At 44.4% G+C, this 21283-nt stretch overlaps 2 protein-coding genes across 7 annotated transcripts in view; both read left to right on the top strand.

Moving 5' to 3' along the window:
* The window catches only part of GTF2IRD1 (GTF2I repeat domain containing 1), a 132719-nt gene extending 132158 nt beyond the window's left edge, over positions 1-561 (top strand). For all 4 annotated transcript variants that reach the window (XM_040336699.1, XM_040336698.1, XM_040336697.1 and 1 more), the window contains exon 27: positions 324-561. In XM_040336699.1, coding sequence (XP_040192633.1) covers positions 324-392 — 69 coding nt within the window. In that variant the 3' untranslated portion in view covers positions 393-561. The remainder of the gene's footprint in view (positions 1-323) is intronic.
* Positions 562-14262: 13701 nt separating this feature from the next.
* Positions 14263-21283, top strand: part of GTF2I (general transcription factor IIi) — a 92204-nt gene continuing 85183 nt past the window's right edge. For 2 of the 3 annotated variants that reach the window (XM_040336693.1, XM_040336694.1), the window contains exons 1-2: positions 14263-14454; positions 17984-18081. In XM_040336693.1, coding sequence (XP_040192627.1) covers positions 17986-18081 — 96 coding nt within the window. In that variant the 5' untranslated portion in view covers positions 14263-14454; positions 17984-17985. The remainder of the gene's footprint in view (positions 14455-17983; positions 18082-21283) is intronic. The other variant, XM_040336695.1, reaches the window with a different exon arrangement.

Genomic DNA, 21283 nt, shown 5'->3' with positions numbered 1-21283 from the left:
GACAGGCAGGCAAGGAGAGATGCCGGCTGCCTAGCACAATTACACTTCTCAGAGTCCTCTATAACCAGGGTCTATAAATACTGTACTTCAAGATATAGAGATTACAGGTGTTTCAAAATTCCTCTTTTTGTTATAATGCTATCTGTTTGAAAATAATGTAATTACTTTATAGCCTTGCAGCACTATTTATAGGTTTCTATGAATCACATAAGTAGTGAGTTCTTGGGGCAGTTATGCTTCAGTGTATTCAGAAGATATCAGTGAAAAGTCACAGAAAATTCTCACCTTATAACATGAATTTTGTTCTTTTTTTGTTGTTGCAGCAGTGGCCCATGTACATGATGGACTATGGGAGTGTGAATATGCAGATTCCTGGGCAAATTAACTACTAATCTTCCCAAATGGGAGTTTGTTTGAAATGTGTAATTATTGTACAAAAGATGTATATTATGATATGTAACAATACTGTTCATTTTTTTTTTTCAATAATTTTTACAGTACGTTTCTGGCATCCAAGATGGCCTTTTTGGAATAAAATGTGTTGCCTTGTTCTGACTCGCATTCTTGGTTTTATTTTTATGTATGTGTTTGTGACACACTGCATTAAACTTTGAGTAACAATGAAAGGAAATTACAAATATTGTAAATTTGCTTAAAGAATACCTTTTTAGGTCTAATTTGGTAGTTTTACAGTACAATAATTATGACACCCAAGCTTGTTTGGAAAAGGAAAATCATTTCAGTACTTATCTTTAATACATACCGTATATATACACGAGTATAAGCCGACCTGAGTATAAGCCGAGGAACTAATTTTACCACAAAAAACTGGGAAAACGTATTGACTTGAGTATAAGCCTAGGGTAGGAAATGCAGCAGCTACTGTAAGCGGAAAAGAGGGTCAACAATGCCCATTTGCACACCTCACTGTGCCCATTGCAGTCTCACTGTGCCAAACCTCACTGTGCCTATTGCAACCTCACTGTGCCATACATCACTGTGCCCATTGCGGTCTTACTATGCCCATTTGCAACCTCACCATGCCAGGTACCTGAATTCTTGAAAGGCGTCCATTTTTTTAAAAGTCGCGGCTTTCTCCTGGCGTTCCGTTCCATGATAGGCATTTGACACTGTGTTCCGCCTATCACGGAGACTGTGCCCATGTACCTGCATTCTTGACAGGCGTCCATTTTTTAACCACTTCCAGACCGCTGTACGACTATATACGGCCTAACTTTAAAGATACATATCTCTGTAACGGCAGCAGCTGCTGCCACAACCGAGGTATCTATCTTTACTGTCAGCGGTTCTGGTAACGATAACGGCAGTCTCCGCGGCGGATTCGCCGCGAGATCGCCGTTATCGGTGGCGGGAGAGGGGCCCCCCCTCCCGCCGCTCTCCCGCGCCCTCCGCCGCTTACCGGAGCCGTCGGTAGCGGCGGAGGCGATCGGGACCGTTCAGCTGGTGAGCGGGGACGAGACTGAAGGAAAAATCTCCTTCGCCCGTCCCCATAGCTCGGCTGGGCGGAAGTGACGTCAAAACGTCAGTCCCGCCCAGCCTCTTAAAGAAACATTTTTTTTTTTTTGTCATTTGAAAAAATGACATTTTCCAATTTTTTTTTTTTTTTTTTGCATTTTAGTCTAAATATAAGATCTGAGGTCTTTTTGACCCCAGATCTCATATTTAAGAGGACCTGTCATGCTTTTTTCTATTACAAGGGATGTTTACATTCCTTGTAATAGGAATAAAAGTGATCTTTTTTTTTTTTTTTTTTCCCAGTGTAAAAAATAATAAAATAAATAAAAATAAATAAGAAAAAAAAAAAAAAAATTTTAAAGCGCCGCGTCCCGACGAGCTCGTGCGCAGAAGCGAACGCATACGTGAGTAGCGCCCGCATATGAAAACGGTGTTCAAACGACACAAGTGAGGTATCGCCGCAATCGTTAGAGCGAGATCAATAATTATAGCCCTAGGCCTACTCTTTAACTCAAAAAATGCAACCTATAGAATTTTTTAAACGTCGCCTATCGAGATTTTTAAGGGTAAAAGTTTGACGCCATCCCACGAGCAGGCGCAATTTGTAAGCGTGACATGTTGGGTATCATTTTACTCGGCGTAACATTATCTTTCACAATATATAAAAAAATTGGGCCAAATTTATTGCGGTCTTATTTTTTAATTCAAAAAAGTGATTTTTTTCCCAAAAAAGTGCGCTTGTAGGACCGCTGCGCAAATATGGTGTGACAAAAAGTATTGCAATGATCGCCATTTTATTCTCTAGGGTATTAGAAAAAAATAAATATATAATGTTTGTGGGTTTTAAGTAATTTTCTAGCAAAAAAAAACTGTTTTAGTCTTGTGAACACCAAATCTGAAAAACACCCAAAGTAGAGAAGTGGTTAAAAGTCGCAGCTCCCTTCTGGCGTTCCGTTCTGTGATAGGCATTTGACACTGTGTTCCGCCTATCTTGGAGATCCTCTCATCCTCTGACTCAGTTTCCCAGCAGACACTGTGTTCAGTGTTCCGCCAATCACGGACATTCTTTCATCCTCGCACAAGAGAACGTCCGTGATTGGTGGAACACTGAACACAGTGTCTGCTGGGAAACTGTCCGAGGATGAGAGGATCTCCGTGATAGGCGGAACACAGTGTTAAATGCCTATAACAGAACGGAACGCCAGGAGGAAGCCGCAACTTTTAAAAAAATGGATGCCTGTCAAGAATTCAGGTACACTGACTCGAGTATAAGCCCAGTTGAAAAACTTGCCTTATACTCGAGTATATACGGTACATATTTCCCTATGTTTTATCCCTTAAGAAAAAGTTGCAGACCACTTTTAAAAATGCTAGTTGCTTTGATGTTATATTTGCCTTCTCTATATTTCAATATTTTTGAGTCACTGACCTGGAGCAAGCATTCATATATATGGACTTCTAACTTTACTCCAACTCCTGAACTTCATACTTGTCTCAGGTTAGTGGCTTGGAAGTTATTGAAGCCAACAGCCTAACTGACAGGAAATTTGCATTTACAGATGGTTATGCCAGCCTCTATATTCTTCTCATGACACTGTTTAATATACATTTATTATGACTATGAAATAAATAAAATATATTCAATATGAAGCCGAATAATCTGGACACACCCAGATCTACTCGTATTTTGACATCTCAGGCTTGTACAGTGTGTATACATCGCACTTTCTGAAATAATCATAGCTTCAGACACTATAAAGTCACCAACCTACAAAGACAATGTGCAGTATAAATGGGCAGCATTCTTTACATTATAGTAACACATCGCATTAATGCAGTGCATCAGCATAGTGTAACACAATGAAGAGCATATGAAGGGGACCTCAAACCATTTTATCAAAGGCTGACCATTGTAAACAACCATGTCCTATCAAGACTTGTCCCAAGTGTCACTTTTGCTGGACAGCTTGGTCTGCATGTTAAGGTGGAAAAAATGTAAAGGCCCATGGGATATAAAATAAATTCATATACTGGACACTATCCTTAGAGTATTCACAACACAGAGTTATCAGAGTACAGTATGTTTTACTATAGGGGCTCATGCACGGGGCATATTGTTCTTACTTAGGAAGTAGTAGCAAGATCCTGTGTAAAAAAAGTTGTCGATACACTGTATACATTTATTGTTTGTGTTCAGGTTTACATGTGTACAGTGGCCACCGCTCAGGGGCGACTTGTAAATATCAACAATATGTAGCCCGTGGTGCCACCACTACCACTGATTACACACTATTGGTATTTACAGCTCCCCCTGAATGAGCCATTCATGTTGCGACAACTAATGCACAACATTATCCCCGACATTTCTAAAAGAGTGAAGGCTGAGAAGGGGTTTATATTCTGACTGTAGATCCAGCAGTATCCACATTAATAAGGTGTTTACTATTCTTAAAGGACTCATTTACTATTCTTTAAAGTAATTGCAAAGGCACAATTTTTTTATTAAAAAGAACAAACATATCATACTTACTTGCTCGTGGCAATTGTTTTGCATAGAGCAGCCCCGATTCTCCTCTTCTCTGGTCCCCCCGCCGACGCTCTGGGCTTCCCCTCCCACTGAGTGCCCCCCATAGCCAGCTCTGTCTGTCTATAAGTCGCCTCTGTCTGCTCCCCGCTCCCTCCTCACTGCCTGAGATTGACAGCAGCGGGAGCCAATGGCTCCCACTGCTGTGTCTCACCCAATAAGATGAGAGAGAGCCGACATATATTTAGCTCTCTGGCATATCGCTGGATCAAGCTCAGGTAAGTATGGTGGGGGGCTGCTTGCAGAAAGTTTTTTACCTTCATACATAGAATAAATCAAGAAGTGTTTGTAAGCCCTTTTTCTCTTTCTCTCTCTCTCATTTTGCTAGTGGGTCTTGCCCTTCTGATTTTGACCGTACTTTGTCAAACCAAATCTAAGGCTGCGTACACACGATCAGTCAAAACCGATGAAAACGGACTGAAGGACCGTTTCATCGGTCCAAACCGATCGTGTGTGGGCCCCATCGGTCAGTTATCCTTCGGTCAAAAAAAAGAGAACTTTAAAATTGAACCGATGGACGCCTAACCGATAGGTCAAAACCGATCGTTAGTATGCAAAAGCATTGGTTAAAAACCCGTGCATGCTCAGAATCAAGTCGACGCATGCTTGGAAGCATTGAACTTTGTTTTTTTCAGCACGTCGTTGTGTTTTACGTCACCGCGTTCTGACACAATCGGTTCATTAACCGATGGTGTGTAGGCACATCAGACCATCAGTCAGCTTCATCCGTTAACCGATGACAAACGGTCCTTCGGAGCGTTCTCATCGGATGGACTGGTCAAAATGCCTTAAAATAAGTCTAATCACTGACGCAGCAGGTGGTTATAGTGTTTAACATCAGTTCTGACAGTTTGCTCAAAGCCACCTATATTTGTCTCATGTCAGTGCATATCCTGTGGCAGAATGGGATTTTATTCCAAACTTCTCACTGTTCCCAAGCCCACAGGGGCATTTGCTTGATTTTGGAATCTCAAAACTAAATTATCTGCATGGAATCTACCAAATCTGTCATTGCCTCCCTTAACAAGACAGACTTTTAAAGTTGTATGTAATTGAAAGAAGCTAAACGTGTCCCCTTCTTTCCAGTACATTAGCAATTTCTGTGCTTTGCTGTGGGGCCACTGCAATGCCCTTCAGGTATTCACCAAAGTGCTGGGGCCAGTCCTAGCCCTGACACCCTCTTGTGGCCCACCCTATTGTTGGATACTTAGATGTCCTCCAATTAATAGAACAGTCAGCATTGGCTCTGCCAGACGATGTAATGTTGACTGTCTAGGTGTTACGATTTAGATGGATCTTGAACCTTCAGAAATCATTATTGGAACAGATTGATCATTTGGAGTACTGTATTTGGGTCTAGTCCTGGACACAGTTTAGGCCAGAGTGGTCCTTCAACAGGAGAAACTACAGTCACTCCAAGCTCAATCCAGGGGTTGTCTGACTCTGACTCTGTGATTTCTGCATGAGAGTCCTGGGTCTGATGTTTCACGTCAGACCTCTACACATTCTCTCCTCATCAGACATGATTAGCTGGTCTCTGGACAGACCAATTAATCTATTACCAAGGATCAGGAGGCTCAGGAATCTGGCTCTAGAGTTGGGAAGGTCCTGTCATTTGGAAATTTTTTACAAAAGATGGTGGGCTGGGGAGCAGTCCTGGACACCCTGACAGAGCAGGAGACTTGTGTAACGGCACCCCAAATGCAAAAGGGGTTGAAGCCGTTTAGGATATTCCCTTTCCGAACACAAGGCAGCTACCGACACTTCACAGTCAGGAAAACGAGACCCATAATAATAATTGTTCCTAATAACAGGTCTGACCCTTTATTGAGAAATACAAGCTTTTATATACAATTTAGGATACTGCAGTAACCAAATGAACAATGACCCAACTCTACCCACAACATCACACAATAGTTACCTAACGGCTCCCCCCAATACACATCATCCTCAATACATCTCTTAGCAGACACACTGACTCCGGGACCTGACCAAATTTATATGAGCTAATTAACTACAGCTGATGACTCAGACACATGACCTTTAGGCTGTCTGCTAACTTACAATACACATTATCATCAATACACCTTCACACAATTACAGGGTCAATTAGCACACGCCACAATTAGATGCAGAGCAGCCACACTAAAATGAGTCGCTATTCTAATATGGCATATATCCTGGGAGATATTGGGGATTACAGACCCATGTTAAAGCAATCCAAGACATATTCTGAATGTCTATTATTTTCTGGCTCATACTTTCTAAGAGCTTCTGGGTTCCACGGGCCCTCCCGTTACAACTTGGTCATCAGAGGAGTCCCATCTCCTGATACACAGTCTAGAACTTTGGGAAATTTAGCTGTCTCTGTGGTGTTGGATCACCTTACTGAGGGGTCATCCGATCTGCATTCAGTCAGACAACACCACAGCGGTGGTGTACATCAATCATAAGGAACCCCAAGTATTGCTGTGACAAGAGAGATATAGCAGATCCTGTCCTTGGCAGAACTTCACGTTCCAGCCTTGCTAGCATGTACATTACAGGCGTAAACAATAGGTAAGCAGACTTTCCCAGTCAGCAGTGCCTGGACCCAGGGGAGTGGTTCCTACACCTGGAGATTATCCAGGAGCTAAGTCGCAGGTGGGGCATGTCAGATGTGGGCCTCCTGGATTCCAAGTTCAACAACTGTACAGGTTTGTCTTCAGGTACAGGGATCCTCTAGGGCAGTGATGGTGAACCTTGGCACCCCCAGATGTTTTGGAACTACATTTCCCATGTTGCTCATGTACTCTGCAGTGTAGTGGAGCATCATGGGAAATGTAGTTCCAAAACATCTGGGGTGCCAAGGTTCGCCATCACTTCTCTAGGGGAAGCAGTGAGTGCTTTGGTGGTCTGTGGGATAAGTGCATCTATGCCTTTGCTCCCTGAAACTTCACCTGCTTTGTAGGATTGAGATCAAGGGGAATTCCAGTGATCCTCCTTGCTTCAGACTGACCCAGGCGGGTGTGATATACTGACCTGGTAAGTCTTCGGGTAGATGTTATTCTTCTTGCTGCGCCGGCTTTAATGTCATCGCTGTTGAAGCCCAGGTTCTGAGGAACAAAGGCATCTGTAATTCTGTGCTTCCTACTGCTAAAAGCTAGGAAGTCTACTTCCTGCTAAGTTTATCATTAGGAGATGAAAGGCATATTTCATAAGGTCAAAGTCTCAGGGCTTTCACCCCAGGAGTTTCTCCAATGGACAAATCTATTTCTTCTTGCAACTGAACTTGGACCAGAGTTTGCCCCCCTGCATTATTAAAGCCGATCTCCTGTCACTTTAACTAGTTTGTTTGGATCAAGGTGGTCCAAACAAACTATTTCCTTCACTAATTTATGCACTGGTTGTAAGCACTGCATGAACTGTATCTAGCTTTAGCTACAGTTGTGCTCAAAAGATTGCATACCCTGGCAGAAATTCTGAAATGTTGGCCTTAATATTGAAAATATGACTGATCATCCAACATCTTTTATTTAAGGATAGCAATCACATGAAGCTATTTATAATCACATAGTTTTTTGTATTCTTTCTACATCATAATGATAACAGATATCACCCAAATGGCCCTGATAAAAAGTTTACATACCCCGGAATGTTTGGCCTTGGTACAGACACAGAAGGTGGCACACACAGGTTAAAATGGCAATTAAAGTTTAATTTCCCACATTTGTGACTTTTTAAATTACAATTACCATATTTTCCGACGTATAAGACGACTCGGCGTATAAGACGACCCCCTAATTTTCCAGGAAAAAATTTGGCTTTGGGATATACTCGCTGTATAAGACTACCCTCTTCCTACTAGTCTTTCTAGAAGCTGAGGGGGAGCCAGAACCGCTGACAGAAACAGGCTTTTTCAAATCTCACTGTGCCATTACATTACATTCCTCACTGTGCCATTACATTACATGCCCCGACTGTGCTATTACTTGCCCCCTCTCTGTGCCATCACTTGCCCCCTCTCTGTGCCATCACTTGCCCCCTTTCTGTGCCATCACTTGCCCCCTCTCTGTGCCTGAGCTTGCCTCCTCTCTGTGCCTGAGCTTGCCCCCACTGTGCCTGAGCTTGCCCCCACTGTGCCTGAGCTTGCCCCCACTGTGCCTGAGCTTGCCCTCCACTGTGCCTAAACTTGCCCCCCAGTGCCATCACTCACTTTTTTTTCAGGCGGTGCGGCGCGGTGACAGTCTCCGTGCTGCGCGCGTCAATGATTTAAAAGATGCGCCTTCTCCTCAGACTGTCCTGTGTTAGGCGGAACACAACATTTCCCAGCAGCGTCTCTGTTCTGTGTTCCGCCTATCACGGTCGTCTTCTCATCTCGTCCGAGGATGAGAAGGCATCTGTGATAGGAGGAACACAGAACAGAGGCGCTGCTGGGAAGATTTGTGTTCCACCTATCACAGAACACGCTGAGAAGAAGGAGCGTCTTTTAAAGTGATGGCAGAGACCGTACCCGGCGTATAAGACGACCCCCGACTTTGGGTGCATTTTTTTGCATCCAGAAAGTCGTCTTATACGCCGGAAAATACGGTAGTGTCTGTGTATATTAGTGTCTGCGGCCTTTTCTTACCTCCCTATTTTTCCCTCTAGTCGCAGAGGTTTAAAATGTCCTCCAGCACCTTCTCCAGTGGAATATTCACATAAAGATGCCAAATAGTTTGATACTGTCAGCAGGTCCGTCTTAATAGCATCATGGGCCCCTGGGCAAAGTAATGCTCTGGGGCCCCTACAATGATGACAGAGCAGGTAAACAGACATCAAGTAGGTAGGAGGCCAACTGCCTCCCCTGTACATCTATCACTCTCAGTGCCATCATGGGCCCCCCAATTTCGGGGCAGCGTGGGCTCAAAGACCAGCTGCTTTGGGGAAAGTGTGGGGGCCCCTCATGCAGCTGGGGCCCCTGGGCAGTGCCCAGGTGTGCCCTCTCATTAAGACAGCCCTGACTGACAGGGATGCTCAAGGATGGGGGTTGGCAACATGTCAAAGCCACCAGAGCTATCCTGCCAGGAAGCTGTCAAAGCCAAAAGCAATCACAAGTGAAGGAGGCATTCCCCGTCTATAATTAAAATACCTGTTGGCTCTCACAGCTTCCCATCAGAATAGCTCTGGTGGGTTAGGAAGCATGTCCAAACCTGCTTGAGTTAATTCCTTGCCTTGTTGACCCTCCAAAGCAAGGGCAAGGCAAGGGTATCTGTGTTCCTCCTCCACTCTCAGAGTGGGGCAGGGAAGTCACATGCCTAAAGCATACTGCACTGATCTCTGCCAGTCCTCCTCTTCTGTCCAACCCAGGCGCTTTTATGTGACATCATGTTGGATGAATTGGTGAGGAGGGCCAGCGGGGATCAGCATGCCAGAGGAATGTGTCACCACCACATCCCTGCTCTGCATATGGGTACAATCACTGCCTATCTGATGCTTGTACACTGACCTACCTGACTCCTACCCTGCTGACCCCTGTACACGGCCCTGTTGAGCTCTGTCCTCCACTATGCTGACCCCTATAATCTGCCCTACAAATTCTTGACCCCTGTACACTGCCTTACATACTTATAGAGCCTGTACCCAGCCCAAAAAATGAATGACCCCTGTACACTGGCCTACAAGTTTTTTTAGCATCAGGCATCTATTTCACAGATTGCAAGGCCTCCTCCTGGTCCACCGTTCACACATTTGCCAGGTTTTACCAGGTGGACAGTCAAGCATCTTCAGTTTTGGTCTTAAGGTGCTTCAAGTTGCTTTGTGAGTTTTCTGGGCCTTGCCTTGACCCATTGACTACATAGACCTGTTTGCGTTTGTTTGCTGTGTTGCCTTGAACAGCATGCGTCCTGTAATATTCAATTAAGAAAACTGGATTTTTGCCTTACTGGTACAATCCTTTTCTTGGAGTACATTACAGGACTCAGGTCCCCTCCATTCATTTTTTTTTTATATAATTCACTCCTATTACTAAAAAACAGAGGCTTGATAAGAGAGGAAGGAGTTATGGAGGGATGTCCTTAAAGCTTTGTTTGCCATTGTCCAATCAACTGCATAACCCAATGGTCAAAGACTTGAAGAGCCTGTGTCTTTTAATGTTCTCCAATAAAAAGGATTTGAATGGTTAGACACAATCCAGCAGAACTTTCCCTCTCCATGCTCTGGTTCTGTCACAAGCATTCCCCTCTGTGGTCCAGTCAGTCTTCTTCCAGGTTTACTGATGCCCAGGATTACATTCAGGGCCGCCATCAGGAATTATGGGGCCCCTTACACAGCTTCAGTCATGGGCCCCCTGGAGCAGAGAACCGGAAGGGGGGGGGTGCTGCCGTCTGAAATTGAAATTGAGAAGTGGGAGGGGGGGCTGCCGCGAATTGAGAAGCGGAGGGGGGCCCTTTACAAAAAAGGAATAAAAAGAAAAAAAAAAGAAATAAAATAATATAAAAAAAAAAGAATTTATAAAAAAAGGGGGGTTGCCTGGGGACCTCTGGGCCCTTTAATAATAATAATAATAATAATAATAATAAAAAAAATATATATATATATATATATATATATATATATATATATATATATATATATATATATATATAAAAGAAATAAAAAGATATATAAAAATGTATTTATTTTTTTATAAAATAAAGGGGTGTTTTCATCCCGGGACCTGGGGATCTCTGGGCCCCTGGGGACCCCCGTACCCCTAAGAAAAAAAATGGCACTTTAATAAAAAATAAAAAAATATATATTAGAAAAAATATATATATTTTTTATAAAAAATAAATAAAAAAAAGGGGGGTTGCCATCCGGGGCCCTGGGGACCTCCGGACCTCTAAAAAAAAAATGTCCCTTTAATAAAAAATAAAATAAAAATATATTAAAAATATATATATTTTTTATAAAAAATAAATTAAAAAATGGGAGTTGTCATATGGGGCCCTGTGGGCCTCCGGGCCCCTGGAGACCTCTGTACCCCTAAAAAAAGGGGGGTTGCCATCCGGACCCCTGCTGGCCTGGGGCCCACTACAACAGGGCCAGTTGTACTGGCTTATCAGCGGCCCTGATTACATTTCCTGTGAGTTCAGGGTGTTAAGGATGATGTGACAACACTGAAGAAATGACACTTTGCTACAATGTAAAGTAGTGATTGTACAGCTTGTATAACAGTGTACATTTTCTGTCACCTCAAAATAACTCAACACACAGCCATTAATGTCTAAACCGCTGGCAACAAAAGTGAGGACACCCCTAAATGTTTTTTTTAATGTGTAAATATGAGATCTGAGGTCTTTTTGACCCCAGATCTAATATTTAAGAGGACCCGTCATGCTTTTTTCTATTACAAGAGATGTGTACATCAGCATATCCCTGCCGCGAACCATTGTACAATCACAGTGGGTGCCTGTGGTGGTGGGGGCACAAATACACGTGCCCAAAACCCAGAGGTAGGCAGCGATGTACAGGTATGTCCCTTTGTGTATTCACCCTGTCAAATTTTCCCCACTTGATCAGCGCTGCCAGCAGCTATAGCCTGCAATGCTGATCAGTGTATTCTGATGGCGGGAAAGTCTCCCTGCTGTTAGAATACAATAGCTCAGTGGGAGAATTCCCCCATCTACATCAAGATATGCTTCTCATCCATCAGGCAGATCGGATGACAACGGACATGCAGTCTGTTTCTATCTGACCGCCCCATAGAGAACAGCGGGCTGTGTCCGTGTCCACTCTGCATAGCAGAACGGACACAGACCTGTCATCTCAGTGGACAGACCCACTTGGATGGATTCCACCCCATGTGAATAGTGCCTTATGCAGAAGTGCACATCTAGAAACTGAATGTTGGTAAATCCACTAATGACAAGACACTGTAAGGAAGGACAAGGTGAGCATAGTAGTCACATTAGCTGTCACTGCTCTGCATGCCCTTCCCCATTAGTTATTATTATTATACAGGATTTATATAGCGCCAGCAATTGACGCAGCACTTTACAATGTTAAGGCAGACAGTACAATACAATTCAATAGGAGGAATCAGAGAGCCTGCTCATTAGGGCACTTTCACACTGAGGCGCTGACCGCATTAGCAGTGAAGTGCCACAAGTTTTAGCTGCGCTTTTCGGCCACTAGTGGGGGCGTTTTTAAGACCCACTCATGGCTCAAAAAGAGGTAAAAGCGCCTGCAAAGCACTTAAGCAGCGCTGGCCATTGATTTTAATGGCAGGGATGGTTTAGAAGCGCTAAATATACCACTCCCGCACCGCCCTTAAAGATGCTGCTTGCAGGACTTTTTTTCCCCGTCCTCCCAGCATAACCCCCCAGTGTGAAAGCACTCGGACTTTCACACTGGAGTAACAGGAGAGGCCAGTGGCGGTGCGTTGATAGTGGACGCAGGAGCGCCGCCCCCTCTCTCCTGCAGAGAGAGACAGCGGCTCTGATAGGCTTTCCGATTACAGCCTCCAAATAGTTAACCAGGGGACGCCCAGGGTGTGCGTTCCCTGGTTAACACTGAAACGCGTCTCAGCCAATCAGGTTCACCAGGTCTGGTTACTGGTAACCTGGTTGGCTGAAGCGTCATCGAGGGAGGGAGAAGACATTGAGGGAGCGTGGAGGGAGGATGGCTGACCCGAGAAAGATAAGTGCCGGGCGGGGGGGCAATCTGGCAGCATTTTACAGGGCAAACTGGCGGCAATTAATGGGCACAGTGGTGACAATTGATGGCATGGCACAGCGGCGAAAATTGATGGGTACAGTGGTGACATTTGATGGACACAGTGGCGACAATTGATGGGCACAGTGGCTGCGTTTGGCATGGCACAGTGGTGACAATTGATGGGCACAGTGGCAACAATTGATGGCACAGTGGCTGCATTTGATGGCATGGCACAGTGGCTGCGTATGATGGCATGGCACAGTGGCGACAATTGATGGCACAGTGGTGACAATTGATGGCACAGTGTCTGCGTTTGATGGCATGGCACAGTGGTGACAATTGATGGGCACAGTGGAAACAATTGATGGCACAGTGGATGCGTTTGATGGCATTGCACAGTGGTGACAATTGATGGGCACAGTGGCGATAAATAATGGCACAGTGGCTGCGTTTGATGGCATGGCACAGTGGCTGCGTTTGATGACATGGCACAGTGGCAACAATTGATGGCACAGTGGTGACAATTGATAGCACAGTGACTGTGTTTGATTGCATGGCACAGTGGTGACAATTGATGGGCACAGTGGCGACAATTGATGGCACAGTGGCTGCGTTTGATGGCATGGCACAGTGGTGACAATTGATGGCACAGTGGCTGCGTTTGATGGCATGGCACAGTGGTGACAATTGATGGGCACAGTGGCGATAAATGATGAAACAGTGGCTGCGTTTGATGGCATGGCACAGTGGCTGTTTGATGACATGGCACAGTGGTGACAATTGATGGCACAGTGGCTGCGTTTGATGGCATGGCACAGTGGCTGCGTTTGATGACATGGCACGGTGGCGACAATTGATGGCACAGTGGCGACAATTGATGGCACAGTGGCTGCATTTGATGGCATGGCACAGTGGTGACACTTGATGGCACAGTGGCGACAATTGATGGCATGGCACAGTGGCCACAATTGATGGCATGGCACAGTGGTGATAATTGACAGGCACAGTGGCTGCATTTGATGAGCACAGTGGCGACAATAGATGGGCACAGTAGTGGCAATTGATTGGCATAGTTGCTGCGTTTGATGGGCACAGTGAGGCTGCAATTGTTTTTTTTTTTCTTCGTTTGTTTGCACCCCCCCAAAAATTTTGAGCACCAGCTGCCACTGGGAGAGGCGCTTTACAGGTGCTAAAGCGCCTGTAAAACGCCTCAGTGTGAAAGTGTCAGCTACTTTACTAGTTTAGTACCTGCCTTTGGTTGGACGTGAAAACAATGTCGGCTACCTTTACACCCCTGTGTCATTATTGATATGCAATGTGTTTTGTCCGACAAGACAACTCTATATACCCCGAGCAGAACACAGACTGACTAGAAGGCCACCCAGCCATAACAAGCACTCCGCACGGAGCTCTGCACACAGGCCGTTCTATTAGCTTTGTTCCACTGAGCTGTACGTAGCGTCGGTCGTAGAGGACGACGGGACACGTAGTTCCTTAACATGTAATCACGCTCCTCTGTCGTCCGGTTGACGGACCACAACTCCCAGAGTGCAGCGCGGCGGCTGAGCATGCGCTCCGCTTTGTGACTTTAGTGTAAGCAGAGGGAGGAAAAATAATGAAGGAAATAAATTAGACTGTGTGTAGACTGGAAGCGCCGCGGTCCTCCTGAGGCTGGCTTTCCGGGAAGGGCTCTGCTGATATAGGAAGCACTGCACGGCGAAGCGTCACCCCTTTAGGTAAGGCAGAGCCCGCGGGTGTGTGTGCGGAGAATGGGTGGAGCGGAGCCGGTGCTTATCATACACATATGGCTTGTCGGTCTAACTCTGCTTCGGGTTGTATGCTACTTAGCTGACTCCTGATTGGCGCTTTTGATACGCGGGGGCGGGGACATTTGCTCAGCGCCGAGACTGCTTGATTAGGTAATTAGCTGGGCGTCAGCCATGGAAGGGAACCTGGATTGGCTGTGTGCAGTAGGTCTTTGTGTACAGTACTGGGTCAGGGCCCATGTTTCTGGGTGTGGAAACTTAACCTCCAGCCTAGTACAAAGTTGTGCTGTTCCCTTTTTATTACACCCAAGTCAGTACAACTGATAGGAAGGTCCAGGGGAGAACTGGCCACCTTTGCTTAGGGGGATCAACCTGACCAACGTGCTTTTATATAACCGGTATTGATTGGTGGCTGTGACTTTAGTACTTTCTCAGGTAAGCCCATCAGGAAACAGTTACAGTACTGGGCCAATGATCTGCGGCCGGGTCATTCCAGCACACCTACAATGGAGGAAGTGCCTCCCCCACTTATGATTGGCTCAGTACAGTGACTGTTTCCTGGAGAGTTCAGCTTAGGATCCAAACACACCTGAGCTCTTTCCCTATTTTCACTATTCAGTCACATCTCTAAGTCACTACTGGAATACTTCCCTCTGCCGTATGCTGTGATTGCAGGTAGATCTATAATGCCACACACTGATCAATGCTTAAAGGGGTTGCATGGGTTCCCTTTTTTTAACAAACAGGTCCTACTTACCTCCACTGTGCAGTTCGTTTTGCGCAGAGTGGCCCAGATCCTCCTGTTCTGGGGTCAGCCTGAGCTCATTTGGCTGGGCTTCTCCTATGGGTCAAGGAGTGCAATTGGTTTTCAACAAAGAGTGTTCTGAAGTCCGCTCTCTGCTGACGTCACGGATATTAGTCCTGGCAACGTGTCATCACCACAATATAGTCTGGATCTGCCAGCTGCCTGGACTGGCACCCATCGCAGCCTCTAAGTGAGCCTGAGACAGCCGCTTCTCGCCCTCCACAGCTCAGTGCTCCAGTGAAAGGGTTAACCACTAGCTGGTGCTGAAGGGGTTAAGTGTGACCTAGGGAGTGACACTTACTGTTAGTGGGCGTGGCTACATGTGACATGTCACTGATCCCGATGACCGGGAACAGACGATCAGTGACAGTGTCACTAGGCAGAACAGGAAGATGCATGTTTACACTTGCCTCTCCCCGTTCTGCAGCTCTGTGACCCGATCGTGGGACATCGAGTCCGCAGGTACGGTCACGGAGCTCACGGCAGTGGCGCGCGCGCCCGGCATGGCGGGAATTTCAACGTGACGTAAATATACGTTACTTTGCCCAGCCATGCCATTCTGCCGACATAAATCTACAGGAGCCGGTCGGGAATCGGTTAATGGGGCCCATTCACACCTGAGCATACTTAATCTTATCACTCGTACAGCGCATCAGTTTCGTTTGGAGCAGAGCTGCGCGTTTTAGCCCCAGTAGATTTCATTGGGAACTCCTAAGGCTGTCAGCACTTCTGCTCACACAAGCGTCTGTTTATCTTGAAGAGTATGTAAAGAATTTTTTATTTTTTTAAAATAATAAATATGTTATACTTGCCTCCACTGTGCAACTCGTTTTGCACAGAGTGCCCCCGAACCTGGTCTTCTGGGGTCTCTAGGCGGCTGTCTCAGCTCCCCCTCGCAAGAATTTGTCACCTTCATGAAAGCTTGCATGGTGATGAGTTCTTGCGGGCGTGCTCCTGTGATACAGTGAGCGGCTATGGACGCCGGCTGTATCACTCGGCCCCACCCCCTGGCGCGCCGCGTCATTGGATGTGATTGACAGCAGTGCCAGCCAATGGCTGCGCTGCTTTTAATCAACCAATGAATGAGCCGAGAAGCAAGCCCGTTCATGGCACGGGATTTTCGAGGGGTCAGGTAAGTAAAAGGGGGCTCGACGGGGCTGCTAATCTGCAGATGTTTTTTTTACCTTAATGCATAGAATGCATTAAGGTGAAAAAACTTTTACCTTTACAACCCCTTTAAGGCTCCATGCACACTGGGCTTAAAAAAAATACCAGTTCCCTTGGCAGAAAAAAATGTTCATATAGAGCGTTTCTTTGTACAAAGTTTAGATAAGTTTAGGATAGTTTTGCAGGTTTTTTCTGCCAGAAAACTCCAATCAGAAATGCAAAGCAGAAGTTTTTTTTTTCCTGCCACTAAACATTGAGCTTAAAATATGCCTTTAATCGTCCTAATGTACATGGACACATAGGATACCATAAAGAGTGCCCAACTATGTCTGCTCTTTCTGCCCTGCTGTTCCAGTCATAGAAGCCATACTACAACTTCTATGAATGGAGTAAGGACAGATGATTAATGCCCCCCCCCCCCCCCCCATTCATAGGTCATGTTTTATTTGTAGAAGCTGTAGAAATGGATTCTATTACTGGAGAAGCAATAGGATGGGCATAGTCGGGCACTCTTAGTTCTGTTAACCCCCGCAGCACAGGAAGATTGTGGGAGGGAGACCCTAGAGGGGGAAGATTAGGACAGCAGCACAAGGACCTCATTGAAAATAAGTAATGGCCTGCTGATTTTTTTTTTTTTTTTGTTTTGTTTTAGGTAAATTTATAGTAGAAAAAGAGTTCTTATCTTTAAAACAGGAAAAAATATCTTGCCATGATATAAAACATTAACCACTTGGCGCCTGCGCTCTAGCCGAATGACGGCTACAGGGCAGACCTGAATTTCCGGGAGGCCGTCAATAGACGTCCTCCCCTTTTCTCGCTAGCTGCGCGTGCTGTGATCACCAAGTCACTGGGACTCGGATGATCACAGATCCGTACCCGGCCCCTTACCACGTGATCAGCTGTCAGCCAATGACAACTGATCACGTGATGTAAACAAAAGCTCTGACAGCGTGAGGAGAAAAATAGAAAGCCGTTTACTGGCTTATGTGCAAGGGACATTGGTCCCAAAGAGGAAGGAGGCAGATGTGCCCACAATTACCGCCTGCCAGTGCCCATCACTGCCAGCTATCGGTTCCACCTATCATTGCCCATCAGTGCAACCTCATCAGCCTACATCTATGAAGGCAAAAAAATTACCTGTTTGCAAAATTTTATAACAAAATATAAAAAATTTTTTTTTTGTAATTCTGTCTTTTTTATATATATATATATATATATATATATATATATAACAAAGAATAAAAGGGGTGATCAAATGGCACAAAAAAAAACTCTATTTGTGGGAAAAAAATTATAAAAATGTAATTTGGGTATAGTGTTGTATGACCGCGTAATCATCATTCAAAGGGTAAGAGTTCTGAAAGCTGAAAATTGGTCTGGGCAGGAGGGGGGTTTAAGGGCCCAGTAAGCAAGTGGTTAAGCAACAGTCCCAAAGGAAAAAGTTCATAGCATCAAATAAAAAAATTTCTTGCAAATTACATTTGTAAACTGTCACTTTTTGATTAGTGGTTTTCATTTTATTCACAGAAATGTCCATTTTAATATCCCCAGTCTTGCCAAAGGCTACTACTGAATTGCTGGTGGGAAGAGACGTAAAAGATTTAATGTCTGCCCTGGAGCAAATGGTAAAATAAGCCAACTTTTAAAATGTTTGCCTTCATCTGTATGTATGTATGTATCCATAAAAGTGTTGATATAGAGTGATGTATGCAACCTCCACCATGCAGCCAAAAAGAAATGGCCATACCTGCACTTTAGGCAGGTCTAAACAATATCATTTTTTACTCTCTGCTGTAAGAAGCTTTGATTGTATCTGTAATATTTCTTTCCTTGAAGGCCAGATCTGTGGACTAATAGGTGTCCTGTAGACAGATTCTCCCACCTGAGCTGTGGATCTCTTCAGCTCCTCCAGAGTTACCATGGGCCTCTTGACTGCTTCTCTGATTAATGCTCTCCTTGCCCGGGCTGTCAGTTTAGGTGGACGGCCATGTCTCGGTAGGTTTGCAGCTGTGCCATACTCTTTCCATTTTCGGATGATGGATTGAACAGTGCTCTGTGAGATGTTCAACGCTTGGGATATTTTTTTATAACCTAACCCTGCTTTAAACGTATCCACAACTTTATCCCTGACCTGTGTTCCTTTGGTCTTCATGAAGCTGTTTGTTCATGAAGGTTCTCTAACAAACTTCTGAGGGCTTCATAGGACAGCTGTATTTATACTGAGATTAAATTACACACAGACAATTTACTTATTAGGTGACTTCTGGAAGCAATTGGTTCCACTAGATTTTAGTTAGTTGTATCAGAGTAAAGGGGGCTGAATACAAATGCATGCCACACTTTTTAGATATTTACTTGTAAAAAAAAAATAATAATTTGAAAACCATTTATCGATTTCCTTCCACTTCACAATTATGTGCCACTTTGAGTTAGTGAGTCTATCACATAAAGTCCCATTAAAATACATTTTACGTTCTTGGTTGCAACATGACAAAATGTCACTGTAAAGATCACGAAACCCACCTCATTAAAACTGTCAGTACATGCTGTATTACAAATTGTTCATGCTCCCGTTTCTGTTCCCTTCTAAGCTGTTCACTTCCTCCTTTCTTTCATCTGTGCCTATAGAGACCCACATGTGGGCGTATACACTCTGGATAAAGGACAGCCCACTCCCTCCTCCCCCATGCCTACTAAACAGCTCTACACTAGAGAGTGGGCTATTGCATGTTGATTGGTGGAGGCATCACCTCCTTGTACTTACAAACAGACGCAGGTTGAAGGGGCGTGAAACAGGCTGTGAATGGCAGAACCTCCCCCTATATAGCCTACACCATGTTTTTGGACAAAAATATATATTTGTATGACAATTTAAAACATTTACAGTTCGGTCCATATATATTTGGACACAGGCACAATTTTTTTTTCAGGTAATTACCAAAACATATTCAAGCTATAGTTATATATTGTATAAAAAGTGCTTAAAAAAACGCCCTTCCTTCTAATAAAGCACTGCTCAGCGCACAGGAGTCAGCAATCAAGATTAATGATGAACATGGAATGTAAACAATCGGATACACGGATAAGCAGCCACTTAAAGGGAGAAAATATCAAATGACAGTAAACAAAAATAGGTGACTGAGAAGTCAAACAGTTCAGTGTAGTCAAACAGTTCAGTGTATACTGTAGCAGCGCTTGGTAGTCAAAACGTGAGTTCTGAATAAAGTTCTATATTGACATAGGTATCAAATAATGGTGCAGATGAACATCAGCAGTAAACAGTGTCTTCCTTAATATGTGCTCCTTATCACCAGGGGGGCTGTGTTTCACCACGTGGGGGGATATTATCCCCTTATGGGGATGCACTCACCAGACCGAGAATAAAAAACAGCATGGGATACACAACAGCCTCTGTCATCAGTCTTGCACTCTCCACCACTCTGCTTGTATGTGTCTTGCTCGTGTACATATAAAGGAATAAACTTGAATAGTGTGATAACGTTTTGAAAGTTTATTACAAAAACCCACAGGTCCCCTTTAAAATATGCGTACCACAATGCAAAAGCAAATAAGCATGTAAATTTACTGTGCCTGTTTCCCTCTCTGGATGAATAAGGCAGGTTCTGGCGCTCAGGCTCACTCCTCTGCTCCTGATCCACAGGGTACACAGTCTCTTGGTCGTCCGATGTTGGCCACGCCTTGACGCGTTTCGTCATTGGCTGACTTCGTCTCAGGAGCAGAGGAGTGAGCCTGAGCGCCAGAACCTGCCTTATTCATCCAGAGAGGGAAACGGGCACAGTAAAATGACATGCTTATTTGCTTTTGCATTGTGGTACGCATATTTTAAAGGGGACCTGTGGGTTTTTGTAATAAACTTTCAAAACGTTATCACACTATTCAAGTTTATTCCTTTATATGTACACGAGCAAGACACATACAAGCAGAGTGGTGGAGAGTGCAAGACTGATGACAGAGGCTGTTGTGTATCCCATGCTGTTTTTTATTCTCGGTCTGGTGAGTGCATCCCCAAAAGGGGAGAGTATCCCCCCACGTGGTGAAACACAGCCCCCCCTCGTTGATAAGGAGCACATATTAAGGAAGACACTGTTTACTGCTGATGTTCATCTGCACCATTATTTGATACCTATTTAAACATAGAACTTTATTCAGAACTCACGTTTTGACTACCAAGCGCTGCTACAGTATACACTGAACTGTTTGACTTCTCAGTCACCTATTTTTGTTTACTGTCATTTGATATAGTTATATATTGGCTATGTGCTGAAAGTGCACACTCTCAGGTTTAATTTGAGGGTTTTTACATCCAAATCGGAAGAGTTTAGGAAAACTGCTGCTCACAGACGCTCTCCATCCAATCTGACAGCGCTTGAGCTATTTTGAAAAAAATGTCACTCTTTAGATGTGCAAAACTGGTAGAGACATACCCAAAAAGACTTGCAGCTGTAATTGCAGTAAAAGGGGGGCTGAATACAAATGCACTCCACACTTCACATATTTATTTGTAAAATATTTTAAAAACCATTTATAATTTTCCTTCCAATTCACAATTATATAAGGCACCGTAAATGGGTAAAATAGAGACCGAGGGACCCTTATGCCGCGTACACACCATCACTTTATGTGATGAAAAAAAATGACGTTTTTAAAAACGTCACTTTAATTGACTGTGTGTGGGGGAAAACGTTGTTTTATGTCTTGTAAAAAACGGCCAAAAAAAATTGAAGCATGCTTCAATTTTATGTGTCGTTTTTCAAAAGTGCACTTTTTACTTCACAGAAATTGACCGTGTGTAGCAAAAAACGTCGT

This window comes from Rana temporaria, chromosome 2, assembly GCF_905171775.1.
Source record: "Rana temporaria chromosome 2, aRanTem1.1, whole genome shotgun sequence".
Lineage (NCBI taxonomy): Eukaryota > Metazoa > Chordata > Amphibia > Anura > Ranidae > Rana > Rana temporaria.
The sequence above is the reverse complement of the archived record's forward strand: the minus strand, read 5'-3'. Positions and strand labels throughout refer to the sequence as shown.